This window comes from Molossus molossus, unplaced genomic scaffold (assembly GCF_014108415.1).
Source record: "Molossus molossus isolate mMolMol1 unplaced genomic scaffold, mMolMol1.p scaffold_m16_p_21, whole genome shotgun sequence".
Taxonomy (NCBI): domain Eukaryota; kingdom Metazoa; phylum Chordata; class Mammalia; order Chiroptera; family Molossidae; genus Molossus; species Molossus molossus.
Genome location: NW_023425357.1, coordinates 8,712,054 through 8,732,675, shown reverse-complemented (window position 1 = coordinate 8,732,675; position 20,622 = coordinate 8,712,054). Strand labels below are relative to the sequence as shown.

The 20,622-nt window shown below is 54.0% G+C and overlaps 1 protein-coding gene across 1 annotated transcript; it reads left to right on the top strand.

Annotated features, from left to right (window-relative positions):
* The first annotated feature begins 4,984 nt into the window (after nt 1–4,984).
* On the top strand, nt 4,985–13,658 carry CALM3 (calmodulin 3). Its single transcript, XM_036273921.1, has 6 exons — nt 4,985–5,097; nt 9,456–9,486; nt 12,195–12,338; nt 12,471–12,577; nt 12,807–12,942; nt 13,060–13,658. The coding sequence occupies exons 1-6, from the start codon at nt 5,095–5,097 to the stop codon at nt 13,086–13,088; spliced, it is 450 nt and encodes a 149-aa protein (XP_036129814.1). The 5' UTR covers nt 4,985–5,094; the 3' UTR covers nt 13,089–13,658.
* The last annotated feature ends 6,964 nt before the right edge of the window (nt 13,659–20,622 follow it).

The window sequence follows — 20,622 nt, the reverse complement described above, 5'->3', positions numbered from 1 at the left end:
CACATGCGGGAGGCAACCAATCTATGTGAGATCTCTCTCTCTCTCTCTCTCTCTCTCTCTCTCTCTCTCTCTCTCATCCTTCCCCCACTCTCTTTAATGAAAGAAAAAAAATGTCCTCCAAGAAAAAGAAGAAATGTTGTATCACGACTGCATGAAGAAGCAACAAGGCAACCGATCCATGTTTCTCTCTCACATTGATGTTTCTCACTCTCTCCCTTCCTCTCTCTCTGAAAATCAATGAAAAAAATATCCTCCAGCAAGGATTTAGAAAAAAGTCATTGCCCTGGCCAGTTTGGCTCAGCAGTTAGAGCGTCGGCCCACAGACCAGAGAGTCCTGGGTTCGGTTCCTGCTAAGGGCATGTACCTCGGTTGCAGTTTGGCCCCAGCCCTGGTTGGGGTTGTGTGGGTGGCAACCAGTTGAGGTGTCTCTCTCACATCGATGTTTCTCTCTCTGTCTTTCCCCTCTCTCCCTCCCACTCTATCTGAAGATAAATGCAAAAATGTCCTCGAGTGAGGATTAAAAAAAAAAGTCATCTCTTTAATACATACAGGGCTTCTAGAATATGTTGTGGAAAAAGGGATCCCATCCACGTTATCAAAAAAAAAAAGATCTGTAAAATATCTAAGAATAAACCTACCCTGAATTAGTAGGATTCATATGAGGAAATTTAAAATGAGGAGTTCCAGTCCTCCCCAAATTAATTCATAAAGTTGAAATAATTAATAAAATATCAGGTTGGCAATATCAGCCTCCCTTACAGTTAGGAGTGGCCATGAACCAATAAGATGTGAGTAGAAGTGATGTTTGCAGTGTCTGGGTCATCTCCTGCAGCGGAGAATTCCCGGTGCTCATCAAATCTTGTTTCCTCTTGGGCAAACAGCTAGATACATTTCCCAGCACCCCTTGTAACTAGGTCTGGCCATTGGGACTGGGTTCTAGTCAATGGTATGCAATGGAAAATACATGAGCTACATCCAGGTCAAGTCACCCACATGATCCCCTATATTCTCCCTTCCCCCTAACTCTGGCTGGACAGAGGATCCAGAAGAGAATTCTGAGTGTGCAGCGGGTAGCAGAGCCATAAAAGAAAAGGAACCCGGCTCCCTGAAGGCCCTCTGCCTAAAAGAAACTGACACATTAGATACTGTGTGAGTGAGAGCTGCACACTTTCATCATGTTAAGCCACCGAGACTTGGAAGTTTATTTGTTACAGCAGCTGGCATGACTTACTCTGACTGATGTGTCTTCTTAGTGACAATAGTACATGCCTTTCTTTCCAGGTTTTCTCCTTCTTGCAACAGCTGTAGCAGCTGTTTGGATGCAGGATGGAAACCATATGTGGAGACAGCAGGGACAATCCTCCAGCCCTGGATGACTGCATGTGACAAAACTGGGGCTGGAACAGCTGCAGGAGATGACTTTGGGAGGAGAAAAGTGAGGTTTCATGTAACTTCTTTAGGAGGAAAACTGTAGGGAAAAATAGAAATATATTAAGAAGCTCAAGAATGTTTTCCCATGTGATGAACAACTTAACTCTCCTCCTCTTTTCTTCCCAGGAATTTTCCAAGAAAAGTCTTGACTTTTCCATGAGGCAGATCTTTTCCCCACCATGCACCCCTCTCTCTTGCTAACCCAACCCCAGGGCTGTCCAAATACCAGGTAACGATGTGCTCAAGGGAAATGGGCCTTGCCCCAGAAGGTGAACTCTGATCAGTTTAAACCTTGCTCCTGTTTGCTAGTTATTGGTTTATGAGTTATCATTGTCATTTTGTGGCAATAAAACCCAAAGGAGTTTGGGGGGAAAGGTATATTCTCTCTGATAAAGAGAAACAGAAGAACCATACCCCTTTCATCTGACTTGGGTTACTGTCTTAGGAAGTGATGCCTGGAGCAGTGGCAGTCGTCTTGCAACCATAAAGCAATGAACCTGAGCCCCGGCTGGTGTGGCTCAGTTGGTTGGGCATTGTCCAATGCACTGAAAAGTTTGTCAGTTCACTTTCTGGTCATGGCACATGCCCAGGTTGCAGGCTGGATCTCAGGTAGGGGGCGGGCAGGAGGCAGCCGATCAATGTTTCTCTCTCTCCCTCTCCTTTCCTCTCTCTTTTTAAAAAATCCTCATCCAAGCATATATTTTATTGATTTCAGAGAAAGGGAGGGAGGGAGGGGGTAGAGAGGGAGGGAGGGAAAGGGAGAGGGAAAGAGAGAGAGAGAGAAAGAGAGAGAGAGAGAGAGAGAGAGAGAGAGAGAGAGAGAGACCACAACCTAGGTATGTGCCCTGATTGGGAATCGAAGTCAAAATCTTTTGGTGTATCAGACAATGCTCCAACCAACTGAGCCACCTGCCACCTGGCCAGGGCTATTTCTCTCTTAAATAAAAGTCTGGCAGTGGAGATGGAAAGAGAACCCTGCTCCAGGAAATCATCAAGGTCCCAGGTGAGTGTGCTCATCACTGATCTTTCATCTCATACCCATGATGGTTGCTCTACCATCAGGCAAGAGGAGGAGGAGGGCATGGCCCCTCCCTTTAAGACCATGTCCAGAAACTGCACCTATAATTTCTGCTCACATCCTTTTTTGCCAGAATTCAATCAGATGACCACCCCTAACTGCAATAAAGGTCAGGAAATATAGTTTTTATTCGAGGTGGCAATGTGCTCAGCTCAAAGTCTATTACTCTGAAAGAGAGAATGGATAATGGAAAATAAACACAATCTCTCCCACTGGTTGTGTAGTGGTGTTCAAGAGTGTGACATTTTCAGTTAAATTGCTTGGGTTCAAATCCCGACTCTACCTCCTACTGTGTGACCAGGCTATTTTCCTTTTCTGTTCAAGAACCAAAAAGCCATCCTGGCCAGTGTGGCTCAGTTAGTTGGAGCGTCGTCTCCTGCACTGAAAGGTGGTGAGTTCAATTCCCAGGCACATACCCAGGTTTCAGGTTTGATCCCTGGTAGGGGCACATACTGGAGGCAGTCTATCAATCTCTCTCTTTGTCTCTGTCTCTGTCTCTCTCTCTTTTCCTTCCTTCCCCTAAAAACAAAAATCAATTAAAAAAATTTTAAAGAGTACCATTTCTACCTATTTTTTTTTTAAAAAAAGGACAGAAGAGCCTTTCTACCTCTCTGCTCGGGTCTCGCCTAATTCCAGTGGCAATAAAACTATTTCACCAAGTGGAAAATGGAAGTAACAAGCCCATAGTAGGAGGTTGTGAGAATTAAATGAGCGAATGCATACAAAGTGCTTGGAACAGAGTAAGTGTTCAAAGGCGTTAGTAGTAGTATATGTATTATTTCATAGTCCTAAGTAATTAAGAAGATCTGCCAGGGGAAATTGAGAAATGAAAGAAGCGAAGGGGGAGAGAACAGGACACTGCCTTCCTTGGCTTATTTGTTCTGCAAATGTTGGTTGGGTCCTTGGCCTTCTCTGTTACAGGGCCAATGCTGATGACCAAGACAAAGTTTAGCCCAGTTCCTATCTATCAGGAATTCTTTGGTTACAAGTGACAGAAATTCAACTCAAACTAGCTTGGGATGAAAGAGAAATTTTAATGGCTCATGTATTCAAAATTCTGGCATGATGGTGTGCAGCTATCCTCAAGAGTACTGGAACCAGAAAAATGAATACGATTAGGGCTTTCTCACTCCATCTCTGCTTCTCCCTGGTGTCAATTTTATTCTCTCCTCCAGGGTGGGAAAATGGTCACAGCGAGCTCTGGACCTATTCCTTCACAGCCTCACCACCCAAAAGGAAAAGGTTTCTTGCCCCCAAAACACAGATGGAAAAACTGAGGGGAAGACTCTCATTGGCTCAATCTACATTCTGTACACAGTGGGATATAATGATTGGCCCAGCTTGACTCCCTCAGCCAATCACGGTGAGGAGAGGAGGGAGACTTCAGCGAATGACAACCTCTATTCTAAACAAGAGGGCGGGGTGAGTTTCTGAGCTCCAGTAAACTGTCTTGGCTAACCTTGTCATTCATTTTTTTGCCCCTATTGCTGGAACCTTGGAACAAGGAATTCAAGAGTCAGGTGTCAAGGAGATGACAGGAGAATGGTTGAGAAGTATGATCTCCACAGCCCAGCTAAACATGGGCCCCTGCATACAGCAGGCGCCCAATTCATGCTTACTGAATAATCGGCTGAATTAATCCCTGTTCATAAAGGCTGTCTTGGGACGGCCCCAATTTCATAGACCTCTGAAGCCGATCAGGAGCGAAGAGGGGACGGGGGTCCCGCATACCCGTGTAGTGCATCTCAGGGCGCAGACACCTGCTCGGTGGGGGTGGGGTGGGGAGTGGAACCTTTAAACCAGGGACAAAACCTTGAAGACCCCGCCACCTCCCAGGACCCAGGTGGGGGGCGGGGCTTCCAGACCCCAGCATTTTGGATTGCACCATCTTCCATTTGCTAAAGGGGAAATCCGAGAGAGTCCTTCTGCACCTTCCGCCGGTCGTTTACCACTCCTGGCCACAAAGACAAAATTTTGCTTCTCTAGCAGCCACAAAATTACTCCTTAACGTCTTCCCGCCTCACCGCTCCACGCGGCCACACATTTCAGACTCCCCCCACCACCACCACGCAGTGGCTCTTCCCAGTTTGACGCATTGCAGGGAAGACCGGACCAATCGGCGCCACGCTCTCATTTCCGCCATGGCCCGGGCCCAATAGCGGCGCGGCTCACACAGGGACGCGTCACGCGCAGCCGAGCGTGCCCCTCCGCCAGGGAGGAAAGTGGTGTGGACACAGGGGGCGGGGCGCGCGGCGACGGAAAGTAGTCCCGCCTCGTGCGCGCGCGCGCGCGCGGCCGGCGGCAAAGGGAACGAGAGATTCGCGGGACCGGCGGCGCGGAAAGGGGCGCGGAGGGATCCGCGGGAGTCGCAGTGCGGCGGCACGTGGCCTGGGCGGGGCGGGGCCGGGCGAGGCGGGGCGCGCGCGGCGTCCGTTAAGGGACCGTTGGGGCGGGCGGCGGCGGCGGTGGCGCGCGCTGCGGGCAGTGAGTGGAGGCGCGGACGCGCGGCGGAGCTCGAGCTGCTGCAGCTGCTGCCGCCGCCGGAGAAACCTTGATTTCCGCGCTGCGGACACCCCGGCCTCGCCATGGTGAGTGCGGCTAGGGGGCCGTGGAGGCTGCGGGCTCTGAGGCGCGCACCACGGGGCAGGACCCCGGAGAGGGCGAGTCGACCCAGAATGAGGGCGTCCGGGCCCCGGCGGACGCCTCTGGTCCCCCCTCTGCCTCCCAGGCGAGGGCACTGGAACCCAGAGCGGGACGCTTGGGTCCCTAGAGAGGGATTGGGAACTTCCAGAAGCTACTTTTAACGCGAAATGGGTTGTTTAGACACGCAAATGGGCATCTGAGCCCTCTAAGGGAGCTCTTGAACCCAGGGTGGAACCTCTGGACCCTCAGGGGTGGCGTTTGGACCCCCCAAAGGGCTTTTGAACTCAGGATAGGGCGTTTGAGCCCTGAGATGGGGTGTTTGGACCTCAGGGGGAGGAGAAAAGAAACAGGGGCTGGGAAAGGGGTTATTTGGGCCCTGAGGAAAGCTTTGGGTCCTGAAAGGATGGCGAGGAGGTGGGTCAGAGGAAGGCTGGGCTGCTGGGGAGCACCCCCAGAAGGCGCTGGGCCTGAGCGGGGAGGGGGTGACTTCTGCAGATCAGACCCTGGAGGATGGGGGGGGTCCCCGGAGACCGGCATTACAGAGGATGGAGGAGGAGGGTAAAGCTTAGGGGCAGAAGAGCCCGGGGCGAATGGCCGTGGAGGTTAGAAGATGCTCCGGAAGCCCGCGGGGACTGAAAGGATTGGAGTTGGGGAGGTGATGAAAAGGGGGCGATGGTGAGACTGGTGCTTGCCAGGGATGGGGCAGCAGAGAACCCGATGACTGATTCGGGGGCAGCTAGAAGAGGTTCTGAGGTCACTGGTGGGTTGAGGCTGTTGATCTAGGAAGAGGGGGTTGGCTTGGGGGGGCAGGGAAGAGTATTGTGTTTAGGTCCATGAGAAGGTAGCTTTCCACAGTGAGGAGTGGAGGAGGAGCTGGGCTTGAGGGGGGGGGGTGGAAGGAGACCCTGGGGCAGGGTAGTTGGAGGAGGAAATGAATGACTGACAGCCAAGGTAGGTCGAGATTTGGAGGTAGATGTGGGAAGCTCTCTGGGAAAAGCTGGGACAAAGACTGTTCAGTCTGGGTGGGGAGTGGGCTGCACAGGCGGTAGGGAGTGGCTCCACATCCCCCTTCCCCAGGAAGAACAGGGCTGGGCAGAAGGCACCCCAGCAGTGGGCGCAGGTGGGCGCAGGTGGGCGGAGTTGTTCAGGCCCCTATTGCGTACTGAAGCCGCATAAAATGGGGGTGGGGGTCAAAGTTTAGGATGCATCGAATGAGCCAGCTTTTTAAGCTTTGACCCTCACGCCCTCACGGCCCCTTGCAGACCAGGAGAGCTGTTTTTTTCCAAACAGGAGTGCTGGTTTTCTCATGATCTCCAGCTCCATGCACTGTTCTGCATCTCCTCACTTGTGCCAAATGACAGTGCAGTACAGTGTGGCGTCGGTGCCAGTCGGCCGCCTGTTCCTGTGGCCTCAGAGTGGGGGCTGTGGAGCTTGACCAGAGAGGACCTCCAGAGGGATCCCTTCATCACCCTGAGGGCCACTTGCTCCGTTCAGGGCCCTCACTGAGTAATGCTGTTAATCCACACAGCTGGGCTTTGAGAGAAAACCAGCAGACTGGTTCTTTCCTACTCCCTGCCACCCACAACACCCCCAGCCCCCCAGGCTCGGCCTCGGAACTGTGCGCAGCCCCCCTCCCTGGCAAGGCTGGGGAGAACAGGCAGCCGCTTCTGTGTATCAGATCTCATACTTGCTGACACAGACATGATGGCTTCTCTTACTGCTACCCCACTTTCCTCCAGCAGACCTTGCTGAAGGGGCGCTGAGGTACTAGCAGGTGCCAAGAGCCCTCCCAAATCCCCTCCCAAATCGGACCCAAGCTTTGGCCCCAACTAGTTTCTCTTTCCATTTGTAATCAGCAAGGTACGGGCGGGACGAGCCACTGTTAATTGGCATTGGACGGACTGGACTTTGGCCTGAGAGCTGTGGCTCCTCCTTGGCCGGGTGAGGGGCCCTGGCCTTGGTTTCTGATCTCATCTAACACTGCTCTTCAGCATTGACTGGGGGCTGGGCAAGGCAAAGAAATGATACCCCCTTCCCTCCCCCACTCCACGATTATTTTCTTGTCCAGCCTCTTGCTGGAGCCTAAGATGAGGAATAAGGAAGCGGGAGACCAGCTGGGTTATTTTGGAAGCAGTTTTTGGTAAAAGCTTAAAATCTTCAGTTGTGGAAAGGGAAGAAGCCCTGAGAACAGCTGCCCCCCCTCCTCCCGCAATGATCACTTCTCAGGTGATCAGTTTTCTGGGCAGCAGCCGTGCTTTGTGAACTGTAGCCCTGAGCTAGGATTTGTCCTGCACCCAGCACAGCGAGGGTCTCCTGGGCTGGAGGGAGAGTGCCTGACAGGCCCTCCGGGCAGAGCCACGCCTATTTGCAGCAGCCCTGGAACAGTGGCAGTGCCTCATCTGTGCCTTCCAGCTCATCGGTGCTGTGGAGGGGCAGACACTGGCCTGCAGAGCCACTCTGGAGCATTTCTGCAACCTGCCCCAGCCTCAGCCCCTGACAGCACTTCCCAGAGGTGGAGAGAATTTGCCTTCCTGCAGAGTGGTGCGGTGGGGGTCGAAGGTTCCTGATTGGGCTAGCTTTTCCATCTAGGCCAGAGGAGCGGATGGAAGCAGGTGGCTTCCCCAGTCTCCAGGCTTCCTCTTCCCCCTCCCCCGGCATCACCTGGCCCTGGTAACCAGAGCCTATCCTCTCTTCTCACTTTCCCTGAGCAGCTTCCTCAGGTGGCAGGATCCAGGGGATCAGTACAGGCTTCTTTGCCCACAGGAGCCAGGGGCAAGGGATCTTGGGCCTGGGGCTGTCAAGTGGGCAGTTAAGAGCCCAGCAGCCCAGAATTTTTTAAAGGCAATGCAGAGATATCTCCATTTGGCCTTCAAACCTTCCTTTTAGACTTTGGACTTTTCTAGAATGTGCATGTGTGGTGCTTTTCCTTCTTCCCGCTCCCTTAGCCATCTCTCTGTCCCCTTGATTTTCTCTCCCATTCTGTCTATTTGGGACTTGGCCTTAAGTTTCTTTTCCCTAGGTTAAAATAAAAAAGAACCTTTTATGCCAGTTCTAGTGTGACCATTTCTTAATATTTAAGAAGAGTTGAGGGTTTGGAGGGTAGTTTCTAGCTTCTGTGGAAGCTCTGGACTCCATGTAGCATAATGCAAATACAATAGTTTGCATTGGTTTGGGGGACTCTCAGACCCAAAGCTAGAACCCTGCTATGGACTTGGAGCTGCTTTCCCCTCATTGTGAAAGGAAGTCAAGGGGGGGAGCAGTCAGTCTGGACCCACAGTGGTCTGGGGAGGGTGGTGCCTTCTTGGCACTGTTCACAGAAACCAAGGGAAATGTATCTTTTTGCTGCCTAAATAAAGCTAAGTGTTGGGATCAGCTCCTGACCTGAGTCCTCCCGCAGAGAATCCCTGTACCTGGCTGATCCCCAGCACACCAGTACAAGGAAAGCTAGTCTTGGCCTCTTCCCCCCCCCAACCCCGCATGCAGCAAGAGCTGCCTGCCCCCCACTGGCCAGTCGCCAGAGCAGCCAGAGCCGGAAAGGGTTAAAAATTGCAGCGCAGTTGGGGAAGCTGACTTCAGTCCTACAGCCTCTGCTACCACTGCTGCTGCAGTCCCCTCCCCGACATGTGCCCCTCCTGCTCAGAGCAGAAGGATGCCCTGCGCCATCCCTGTGCGCAGGGAGTGGAGCGGCTGCCTCCAGCTCACCAGGGTCCTTTCAGGCACTTGGAGCAATTCAGAGCCAGCAGTTGGGAGAATTTTGCCAGTTGGGTGCACTGTGCTTGGACTCAGCACCTTCAAATAGCTGACACAGAAACTAACAGCGCCCCAGACACCATCCCTCTACCCTACCCAAGGACTGGCCTGTTTCAGTTTGGAACCTTCTAGAGCTGCTTGATTAAGCCTCTAGGGCAACTGCTCCCTTCGCTCAGCCTCTGGGGCTCCCAGCGGTGGTGTTGACACTGGGACTGGGACCTGTGCTGTGCCGGTGAGGAACAGCACTTCTCCCGCCCACTGGGTCAAGTCCGAAACCTTTGTGTCTGGCAGCTTAATCGGGCCCTGTGTCAGGCCAGCCTGGGTGTCCCACCCACCTGAGTCCCCGGCTTCTTGAATCACCGCACTTGGTCCCAGAGCCTGGCTGTGCCTCAGAACCTGACCGACATGGCCCTCCCTTCCCTTGCCCGGGTGCTCTGCAAACCGTGCGGAGCTGGGCTCACCAGAGGGGGCTGGGCTGAGCTGAGCAACGAGGCGGTGGCTATGAGGCCTCTAGCCTGGGGACTGACTAACTGTCTGCTTCCTGCTTTTCCAGGCTGACCAGCTGACTGAGGAGCAGATCGCAGGTGAGCTTGCCTCCCCCGGCCACCGTCCTGCCTCAGGAAGGCCTGCGTCCCCAGCCAAATCTTCCTCCAGCCAGGAGTGACATCTGACAGATAAACTTGTGTGTGCCCTCCATCAACTAATGCTATGCCTTGTGCTTAGAACATTGCTAACTGGTGTAGAAGACCCCTGAGGCCCCAGTAACACCAGCCCCATGGTCCTGAGACAGGCACTAACCAGACAACAAAAGCCATGTTCCTCTCCTGGCCACGGTCATCCAGGGCCTTTTTTTTTTTATCCTCACCCGAGGACATTTTTCCATTTTTTGTTCAGGTAGAGTGGGAGGGAGAGAGAGGAAGAGAGAGAGAGAAACATCGACATGAAAGGGACACATTGAGTGGCTGCCACCCGCACGACCAACCAGGGCTGGGGACAAACTGCAACCGAGGTACGTGCCCTTAGCGGGAACCGAACCCGGGTCTCTGGACCGCAAGCTGATGCTCTAACTGCTGAGCCAAACCGGCCAGGGCCTTTTTTTTTAAATCCTCACCCGAGGATATTTTTCCATTGATTTTCAGATAGAGTGGGAGGGAGAGAGAGAGAAACATCGATTGATTGCCCTCCCACACAACCCCAACCAGGGCCGGGGATGGAACTTCAACCAAGGCATGTGCCCTTGACTGGAATCAAACCCAAGACTCTTTCGTCTTCGGGCTAACACTCTGACCACTGAGCCAACTGGGCCAGGGCCTTTTAATCAGTGGCTACAGGGTGAACCCAGCTGTCTGTTCGCGCTCCTGCCAGTGAGGCTCAGCAGGTGAGCTCCCTGCCTCTTGGCCCACCTTAGGAGCCACTGAGGAGCTGGCCTGTCCCTCCCACCTCTGCACTTGCCTGCACTCAGCCCTCCCCTTTGCACGTGCTCATGCTCACCAGAATCGCATCCCCAGTTCTCTGCCTGGGCAGCACCTTCTCCTCCCGGTCTCCATTCCTGTGTCACCTTGGAGAGGCCTTCCCTCACTCTCTCAAATCGACAATCCTTTACTCTCTGTCACGTCACTGTTCATTTCCTTCGTAGCCTTTCTTCACTGTCTGACTTTATTTTATGATGCCCTTTCCTGCTGGGCCTCCCGTCGCTAGACATGCGTCCCTGGAGCTGAGGCTTTGTTTTTGTTGGTCCCTACTAGACCTTCAGCGCCTAGAACCTAGTAGGCTCTGCGTACATTTTTGTTGGCTAAATAAATGAAACAAAGAATCCCTCACATGTCACCCAGTAAACCAAAAGAAATCCTTGCATCTAACTTATTATTGTACTGCCCGCCCCCTAAAGGCTAGAAAGGTCACACACGGGAACTATTGTGTGACTGGGTTTCCCAGGTCCCACTCTACCCAGATCGAGCTGCCTGAGGACAGAGACTAGCTCTCAGTTCCTCTCCATGGCCATGGGCCGGCACAGAATGGGCAGGAGCAGAGATTCAGAGGGTGGGCCCTCAGGCCCAGCACCCAGACCACAGCTCTGTCCGATCCAGTGGGCCACATGACAGGCACTGGATACCCAGCTTCAGAGTGGGATAAGGCAGGAGTGGAGTTCTCTAGCCCTGTCCCCAACACAGTCACACTTTCAGCTTCTACACTTTAGCCCCAGGTGGCCATGGAAACCCACAGAGGCAAGCCAGACAACCACCTTGTTTAGTGATCTTGAATTCAGGGAGCACACATGGCCCACTCCCTGCCTCCCCCTCCAAGAAAACAGGGAGGTGTCAGCATCCCAAGGGGACTTACTGTCTCCCCAGGGCCCCGAGGCTCGGGCACAGCTTCTCACTGTGTGTGTAGTTCCCACCGCACCTGCCACCCACACCCCAACTCTGACCTTGAGTAACAAACACCCCACTCCACACCCTGTTCCCATTAGCAAACTGCCCCCTCCTCACCCCAGCCCACATCCTCTGGGAATAGGCTGCTGGGCATCTGCTCTCTGAGGGTTTGGAGGTAGAGCGTGCCAGGTGCCAAAATGGGCCCAGTGGGATGGTAGGCACCACGTGTTCCCCTCCCGCTCCTGACGCGTCCCCAGCTGTGGCCTTCCCACTCAGTGCCACTAGCTCCTCATCCTCCTGGCTTGGCAGCCATCCCCTCTCCTTCCATCCCCCTGCCCCCCACGCACCGTCCGTCAGCTGAGCTCTGCCTCCGCACCCCACATTCCACACTCCACAGCCACTCACTTCCTCCTCTGGCAACCAGTAGCATCGGCCTCAGGGAACAGGGCTGGTGACACCGGTCAGGAGGGGCAGTGCCAACTGAAGGCGTGCTGCAGCCTCCCCTCCCTCCCCAGCCAGATGACCTTGGCTGGCATACTTTAGACTGAGACTTCTCTTGGCTCTCATCCACACCACGACATTGGTCCAGTTCATCATTTGATGGAGAGGCCGAATCCAGGGCCCAAAAAGAAGTGTAGAATCATCTAATGACAGTCAGCCCCTTTTCCCTCTGTCCTCACCGCACTAGGTTGGCACAGGCTGTCGCTTGGTGGAGGTGCTCAGTAAATGCTGACGGAAGATAGGAGAAGGGGGCGGCCCTGAGCACTGGGGCAAGAGGCTTGGACCGGAACTGAGTGTCTAGTTCTGGTACCTTTAGGTGGTACTGCCCCTGGACCTTCCTCCGGGGAGGGAGTCAGCATCCCAATGTCAGGATTTCCCTGTGGCCCTCCACCTCTGACTCCTTTCCCTTCTTCCCCCAGAGTTCAAGGAGGCCTTCTCCCTCTTTGACAAGGATGGAGATGGCACTATCACCACCAAGGAGCTGGGGACGGTGATGAGGTCCCTGGGACAGAACCCCACCGAAGCAGAGCTGCAGGACATGATCAACGAGGTGGACGCGGATGGTGAGCCCCACAGGGTGGATGGGCAGCCCCAGTCCTGGTCACCACCATGACCAGGGAGCCTTCCTCGGGACGATGGAGGTCATCTCCCAGGGCCCAGGCAAAGGGTGTTCTCAACTCCTTTCCGCCTTCTAGGGAACGGGACCATTGACTTCCCAGAGTTCCTGACCATGATGGCCAGAAAGATGAAGGATACCGACAGTGAGGAGGAGATCCGAGAGGCCTTCCGTGTCTTTGACAAGGTAAGCAGTCCTCTTCCAGAGCAGCTCTGGGACTCGGGCCGAGGGACACACAGCACAGCTAGAGCCACTGAGTCACCACTTCCGGGACGCCTGCGTCCCAGTGCCAGCCCCACTGCCAACTCACTGTGCAGCTTCAGGAAGCCCCGTCCGCTGCCCTCTCCCACTGTCCCCCGGGGAAGACCAGGTGACTGCCTCACGCTTAAAGCCTTGACCTTCACCCTCACACCAGGATGGCAACGGCTACATCAGCGCGGCAGAGCTGCGCCACGTAATGACGAACCTGGGTGAGAAGCTGACCGACGAGGAGGTGGATGAGATGATCAGAGAGGCTGACATCGACGGTGACGGCCAGGTCAATTATGAAGGTGAGCTGGCGCTGGGCTCCATCTGGGTCAAGACCCCGGGTCCCTCGTGTCAGGGAAGGGCCCTTGTGGCTCAGCCCCGCTCCGCTGCTGACCTCTTGCTCCCTGCTTCCTTTCCAGAGTTTGTACAGATGATGACTGCAAAGTGAAGGCCCGGGCAGCTGGTGATGCCCGTTCTCTTGATCTCTCTCTTCTCGCGCGCACTCTCTTCAACACTCCCCTGCGTCCAGTTCTAGCAAACACCAATCGATTGACTGAGAATCTGATAAAGCAACAAAAGATTTGTCCCAAGCTGCATGACTGCTCTTTCTCCTTCCTCCCTGAGTCCCCTTCCACGCCCCTCATCTCTTCCTTTGCCCTCCCTCTTCCATTGACCTCTGCCAGGGCCTGATGTATTTATAAGATGAATTCCCCCTTCTTCCTGGGGAGCTCTGCCCCCCTCCTCCTCCAGCCCGGGTGGCTCTCCTCCATTTCGGTTTGTTTCCTTCATTTGTCATCTTATTTTGGGTGCTGGGGTGGCTGCCAGCCCTGTCCTGGGACCTGCTAGGGAAGGGACAAGGCCCTCACGCAGGCAGAAGAGCACGCCTTTGTCATTGCATGCAACCAGCCCTGTGATCCGTGTGCAAATCCCAGCAGCCTTTGGGGTAGGGGTGCCAAGAGAGGCATTCTAGAACGGGTTGTGGTGTTGGCTGGATGTGGCCCCGGGGAGGGTTGAGGGGCAAGGGAGTCTTGGAAGCTGGCATTCTTTTACCACTTGAGGGGCAAACTCATAGAAGGGGAGGGACCAAGTGGACAACCCTCAGACCCCCGCTGGCTGCTGTTCTGAAACCATCTGATTGGCTTCCTGACGCTGGACTGGGTGGGGCTGCTCAATTGGCCACTCTGCAAAATGAACCTGCCCGTGTTTCTAAAGCGATCGATCTCAAGCTGTTCTGTAAATACCTGGTGCTAACATCCCATGCCGCTCCCTCGTGCCACACCCGCCCGCCCGCATTGAGGTCCCCTTGTGGGAACCAATGTGGGAATGGTCACTTAGTAATGTGCTGGTTATACTGTTGTTTTTTTCTTTACGCCCCTGAAAACTTTAGATTTTGTCAAAAACCATGCTGGGCTAGCTGAAGGGTAGGGAGAGGGAAGACGTGCCCCACCATACTCTTGAGAGAAAATACCTGCAATAAACACTCTTGTGGCTAGTGCCCCAGGCCCCAGGGCGGCACCCAGGGTGGCTCTGCCTCCGGTCAGCCGGCCCGCTTCTCCGTGGTGACTTGGCTGGCTCCTCACATCTGCGCTGTCTCTGTGCCTCTCCTGCCTCCCCTCGCCCACCTGCCTGCCCCACACTCCCCCAGCGGAGAGCATGATCCGTGACCTTGCTTCTGACTTTTGCCTCTGGGACAAGTAAGTCAATGTGGGCAGTTCGGTCGTCTGGGTTTGTTTTGTTTTGTTTCTCCCTTTTCTGTTCATTTCATCTGCCCCCCACCCCCAGGTCGATCAAGTGGCTTTTCCTGGGACCTGCCCAGCTTTGAGAATTTCTTCTCATCCACCCTCTGATACCCCGCCTCCGGGTGGAGGGCGGGGAGGGGAGGGATGAAACAGTGGGAGACCCAGCCAAGAGCTGAGGATAAGGGCAGGTAGGCGTGGAGCTGTGGACATTTTTGGAGTGTTGGGTTTTGTTTTGTTTTTTTAAACCGGGCAATATTGTGTTCAGTTCAAGCTGTGAAGAAAAATATATATCAATGTTTTCCAATAAAATACAGTGACTACCTGATTGGCTCTGGCCCTCATGTTGGTTTCGGGGCCTGGGACTCTGCAACCCTGGCCTGGAACAGCCTTCGCTCCATGCTCACCCCGAAGGCTTGGCCTGGTCACTGCAGCCAAGTGGGGACCTAAGAGCCGGAGTTCAGGTTTAAGCTAGATTGCAGTTTGCTGAGGGCCAGTCAGCTTTAAGTGACCACCACAAGCCAGCACAGAGGTGTACGCATGTGCTGGAGACCAGCCCCACCCTTGGGTGGTGGGGACGTGGGACATCAGTCAGAATACCAGACAAGAACTGAGAAGGCATGCCCGGCCGATGTGGCTCGGGTTGAGCATCAGCCCATGCACCAAGAGGGGTCCGGTTTGATTTCCCTGTCAGGGCACATGCCCAGGTTGTGGGCCCGATCCCCAGTCGGGACAGCCAGTCGATGTTCTCTCTCATTGATGTTTCTATCTCTCTTTCCCTCTCCCTTCCTCTCTCTCTCTAAAATCAGTAAATAAAAAAAGAACAAGGAAGGCAGTGTCAGACCCTGGACGATAAGGAATTCCCAACAGGGTACTCTGGGGAAGGGGTAGCATTCGCTGAATGAGTGGATGGCAGCCAGGCAGCCTTAGGGTGCTGTGTGTCCAGAGCCCGTGGAAAGGGCACAGGACTCGGAGATGTGCGACAGAGCCCAGAGCAGCTGCGAACCACAAAGAGCTCCTTACACTCCCCGAGGCGAGGGGGCTAGGAAGAAAGGGCCACGGTCCAGCCATGCTATAGGGGAGGGATGTAACGGACTCCTCGGGGGGCTCTTCCCAAAGCAGATGTACCCTTCCCCCTGCTACAAACCCTGTCCGCTCCCATTGAGGGTGCAGGGAATGAACAGAATAGACACTAACTTCTGAGCTGCTCACACTGGACCACAGGCTGGGCAGGAGTCGAGCAGGGAGTTCAGTGGCATAAAGGACTCCCTCTGTTCTTTGCCTGGCAGCGCCCAACCTCAGGCCGTCCCTGCGGCAGAGATGAGGCCCGGGCTGGACCTTCCCGGTGTGGCCAAGGTGTCAGAGCCCCAGCTCCTTGCCCTCTTTTTTGCCATCTGGTTGTGGTTTGGCACTTGGTACAAGAAGACAGTGTAAATGGGTAAGAGTTCGGGGTCTGAGCCGACCACTGGCTCTAGCACGGAATTGCCTCCGCGGCCTCAGAAGCCTTGTTCCCAGACCTGTGTTCTATCTGTGAAGTGGCACCTACCTCCTGGGGCTGAGCCAAGGGCCCAGGGAGCCCACGGGAACAGGCCTGGGTACGTGAGTTCCCAGTAAGCCTTCTGGACCCTTTCAGGGCTGCTTCCTACTTCACGGGTTCTCTTCGCAGCTCATCAGGGGTCTCAAATCCTCAAGCAACCGTTTGGGCTGGAGGCCAGCAGTCCCCATTCTGCAGCCTACGAAGCAGCCCCAGAGAAGTGAAGAGACTGTACCAAGGTCATTCGAGTCAAAAGTGGCAGAACTGAAATTTGAACCAGGTCTGACCCCAAGGAGTCCATGCTCAGCTGCCTGGTTTTAGAGTAAATGGTCATTTGAAAACGAAGACTTCAGCCCAGCCAGTGTAGCTCAAGAGGTCACCAGTTTGATTCCAGTCAGGGCACATGCCCAGGTTGTGGGCCTGATCCCCAGTGGGGGGCATGCAGGAGAGCGATGTTCTCTCTCATCAATGTTTCTATCTCTCCCTCTTCTATCCTCTCTCTATATAATGAATAAAGGGGAAAAAATTAAAAAGAAAAACTTAAAAAAAAAAAACCAAACTAAGCCCTGGCCAGTTTGCTCAGTGGTTAGAGTGTCAGCTCGCAGACCAGAGAGACTTGGGTTTGGTTCCTGCTAGGAGCACGTACCTTGGTTGCAGTTTGTCCCCAACCCCAACCAGGGCCATATGGGAGCCAGTCAGTGTGTCCAGTTTGTCTTTGTCACATCGACGTTTCTCTCTCTTCCCTCCCTCTCTCCCACTCTATCTGTAGATGAATGCAAAAATGAGGATAAAAGAAAGAAAATAAGACTTCAGGCTAAGGCTGGGGTCACTAGTGCGGTCTGAGCTGGGAGTGCTCTCAGCAGCCAGGAGACCTGTGGAAAAGTCACCTTGGAACTGAGAGAAGATAGGCTTTGGTGACCCACAAAACAAGCCCACCTCAGAGCAGCCACTTCACCTCTCTGGGCCTCAGTTTCCAGTCTGCAAAGTGAGGAATAGTAATGATCTATAAAGGGAGGGCCATAAAAATAGCCACCTCGTGGTTGCAAACTTTCTAGACATCTTGTTTTCTTACCCCGGCCAGACTGAGTCCTAATACAACAATGTGGTGGGCGTGTAGGCGGGAGAGAAGTTAGCGATCTGACAGTGCAGGAATGAAGGCCCCAGTGGGCAAAGCCTCTTGCACCACATTCTTGGAAGTGGCTAAGCTGGGTCTCAGAACCCCAGATCGCGCGGATCCCGAAGACCGCTTAACTGCCTCCCGACGCCCACACGTCTACTGCCTAGCGTTTTCCCCCGAGGGTCCTGTGTTTTGAAAGACTTACTCCCAGACAGGCTACATTATTAAATAATCATGACTTCCTTCTCCCATTCTTTATTAATCGAAGACACACAGACGGCACTTCTAATGGACTGGGAGAAACTGACTCCGGCCCAAAGCAAAGCAATGCAGTAGGAATCATTTCCAACTCAGGCCCACAGATCTGCGGGACTGGCCCAGTGCCTGTCCTCATAATGGGACTAGACACACCGGGAGGTGCCTAACCAGTGCCCAAGCCAGGGAGATCCAGGGCTCCCTCACTTCCCCGAGGGTGGTGGCCGCTGGTCTAGAGCAGAGGTCTGGGGCCACCTCTAAGTGTCATTCCTAATGTAACCAGCAGGTGGGGCAATGACTACAGAAGTAGTACACTGCTGGTGGGAATGCAGACTGGTGCAGCCACTACTGAAAACACTACCGTGTTACCTCAAAAAATTAAAAATTGAACTTCCATTTGACCCAGTGATCCCATTTCTAGGAATATGCCCTAAGAAGCCTGAAACACCAATCAGAAAGAATATATGTACCCCCATGTTTGTAGCAGCACTATTTACAATCGCTAAGATCTGGAAACAGCCCAAGTGTCCATCGGTAGACGAATGGATAAAAAAGCTGTGGTAGCCCTGGCCGGTTTGGCTCAGCGGTTAGAGCGTCAGCCTGCGGTCCAGAGAGACCCGGGTTCGGTTCCCACTAAGGGCATGTACCTTGGTTGCAGTTTGTCCCCGGCCCCAGTTGGGATTGTGCAGGAGGCAGCCACTCGATGTGTCCCTTTCACATTGATGTTTCTCTCTCTCCCTCTCTCCCTCTGTCTCCCTCCCACTCTATCTGAATAAAAATGGAAAAATGTCTTTGGGCGAGGATTAAAAAAAAAAGCTGTGGTACATATACACAATGGAGTACTATGCAGCTGTAAGAAAGAGATCTCTTAATCCTTTGAGACGACATGGAGGGACCTGGAGAGTACTGTCCTAAATGAAACAAGCCGAGCAGAGAAAGACAAATATCACATGATCTCACTTATTTGTGGAATATAATGAACAAAACAAGCTGATGAACAAAATAGACCCAGAGACATAGAAGTAGGGTACAGACTGACAAACCTCAGAAGAGGGGGTCAGGGGGAGGGAAGAGATAAACCACAGAACTTATATGCATGTGTGCATAACCATGGACATAGACAATGCTGGGGGGAGGGGGGCGCGGGATCAGGAGGAGGGTGTCAATGGGGGAAAAATGAGAAACATCTGTAACAAAAATTATAATTAAAAAAAAAAGACCTCTTGAGCTGCAACTGCAGGGGATTGGCCAGGGTCAAGTTCCATCTGTGGGTCAGGCCCGAAGCTAGGAAGACAAATGAGTAAAGAAATGACGTTGAGCCCTGGCCGGTTTGGCTCAGCGGTTAGAGCGTCGACCTGCGGTCCCGAGAGACCCAGGTTCGGTTCCCGCTAGGGGCACGTACCTCGGTTGCAGTTTGTCCCCGGCCCTGGTTGGGTCGTGCGGGTGGCAGCCACTCGATGTGTCCCTTTCACATCGATGTTTCTCTCTCCCCCCCTGCTCTGTCTGAACCAAAAAAATGGGAAAATGTCCTCGGGTGAGGATAAAAAAAAAAAGAAATGACGTTGAAAGTGAACATCTCCGAGGGAGTCATCCACTCCTAGTGTGTCACTTCTTGGCCCTCCAGCCCAGACACAGGCAGGCACCTCATCTGTGTTCCCACAGGTCCTTGCACTGGCTGCTCTTGGTCCATGTCACAGCTTGTGATTTTGTATTTTTGCTGCTCATTATAATACATATTTGTGATTATTAAATGGTCACCCCACTGCATCAGGAGCGAGGGGCCAAGCTGTGTCAGTCGCTGCTGTATCCCCAGCAGGCACGGGGAGCCTCGGGCTCAGAGCCGGCTCCGGGGAATCGATGTGGAATCAGTGAATGAATGAAAGGCTAAAGACGGGGCCTTAGAGGCCAGAGTCAGAGCTGTGACCGCGACAGAAACCCTCCTCTTGGCTCACTTTCTTCCAATCCTCAGGTCTCGGTTCAGCCTTCCCCTCCCAGAAGCCCTCCTTGATGTCCTCCTGGATCCCTCCTCCCCTACCCCAGCCCTGCCCACTTGGCTGTGAACCCCAAGAGGGCAAGCGGGGCTGTCTTTGTCCCTGCCCTGTCCCCAGCACCACAGGGACGAGCCCTGCCCTGGAGCAGCACGCATGCCTGTGCTGGGCAGGCTGCAGTGAGCGCCACCGCGGAGCCCAGGGAGCGGGCCTGCCTGAGGGGCCAGCACGGGTTCGAGGGGGAGCCCGGGGGGGGGCCGGGTGCTTTGACAGCTGGAGAAGGGTTAGCTGTTCCGGGAAGGGTGAGCTCAGCAAGCAGAGAGGTGGAGGCCGAAAGGTCACAGGCTCTTTGGGGAAACCTCAGTTGTCTGCTGTGGCCGAGCAGAGCGAGTGGAAGTTGGCCCTTGGCTTCCAGGCCATGGGAGCCCTTGAATTTGGCAAGCGGGGGGGTGACCGCTCAGACAGGACCTTCCAGACAGAACCCTGGCAGCCAGCAGAAGGCTGCACAGGCAGTGGGTCAGGACCCGGAGGAGATGAGTTCCCACGTCATCCCTGAGGGCCGTGGTGGGCAGCGCGGGAGTTGTCTGAAACCCCTGCCCTGGCAGACAGTGTTGACATCCAGTGTGGACACCTAGGCACGGTGCACAGGAAGGGGCAGTGCCGGGTGTGAGCCCGGGCGGAAAGAGCCAACAGAAAACCAGCTTCAACCCTTCACCCTCTCCTCCTCTGAAATGGCGTGGGGATATGTAATGATAATAGCAGCACCTCAGGCCAGGACACTGTGGGTTCAAATGCCCAGCCCTGCACTGGCCTTCAGCGGGCCCTAGGAGGCTGGGTGGAGAGAGCTGACCCACCGTGAGGGGCAGCACAGGGACCAGAGGTGAGCGTCCCCCTCGACGGACAGGCCCCCTCCCTGCTCACACTCTGCAGACCCTCCACCCTACCCCTTATCCACCACCCTCCTGGGGTTCCTTTGGGTGGGTCCCCACTGAGTCTGGGCCATGTTTGGTGACAAAGACTGGACCCCACCAGAGGTTTCTTCATCTGTTTTTGTGTGTGTGTGTGTTTTTATCCTCACCCGAGGACATGTTTGTATTCATCTTCAGACAGAGCGGGAGGGAGAGAGAGAAAGAAACATCGATGTGAGAGAGAAGCATGAAGAACACTGAGCAGAGGTATGAGGGAAGCAGAACAGTTTGTAATTTTTTATTTTATTTTTTTATCCTCACCCGAGGACTTTGCTCTTTTTGCATTTATCTTCAGCTAGAGCGGAAGGGAGAGAGGGAGGAAGAGAGAGACACACATCAAGTGGCTGCCACCCACACGACCCCCAACCAGGACCAGGAACAAAC

What these genes read in the sequence shown, in the direction of transcription:
- CALM3 (XM_036273921.1), top strand. An exon ending in GACTGAGGAGCAGATCGCAG is followed by an intron (nt 9,487 to 12,194) that starts GTGAGCTTGCCT and finishes TTCTTCCCCCAG; the next exon opens with AGTTCAAGGAGGCCTTCTCC. An exon ending in CGGCCAGGTCAATTATGAAG is followed by an intron (nt 12,943 to 13,059) that starts GTGAGCTGGCGC and finishes CTTCCTTTCCAG; the next exon opens with AGTTTGTACAGATGATGACT.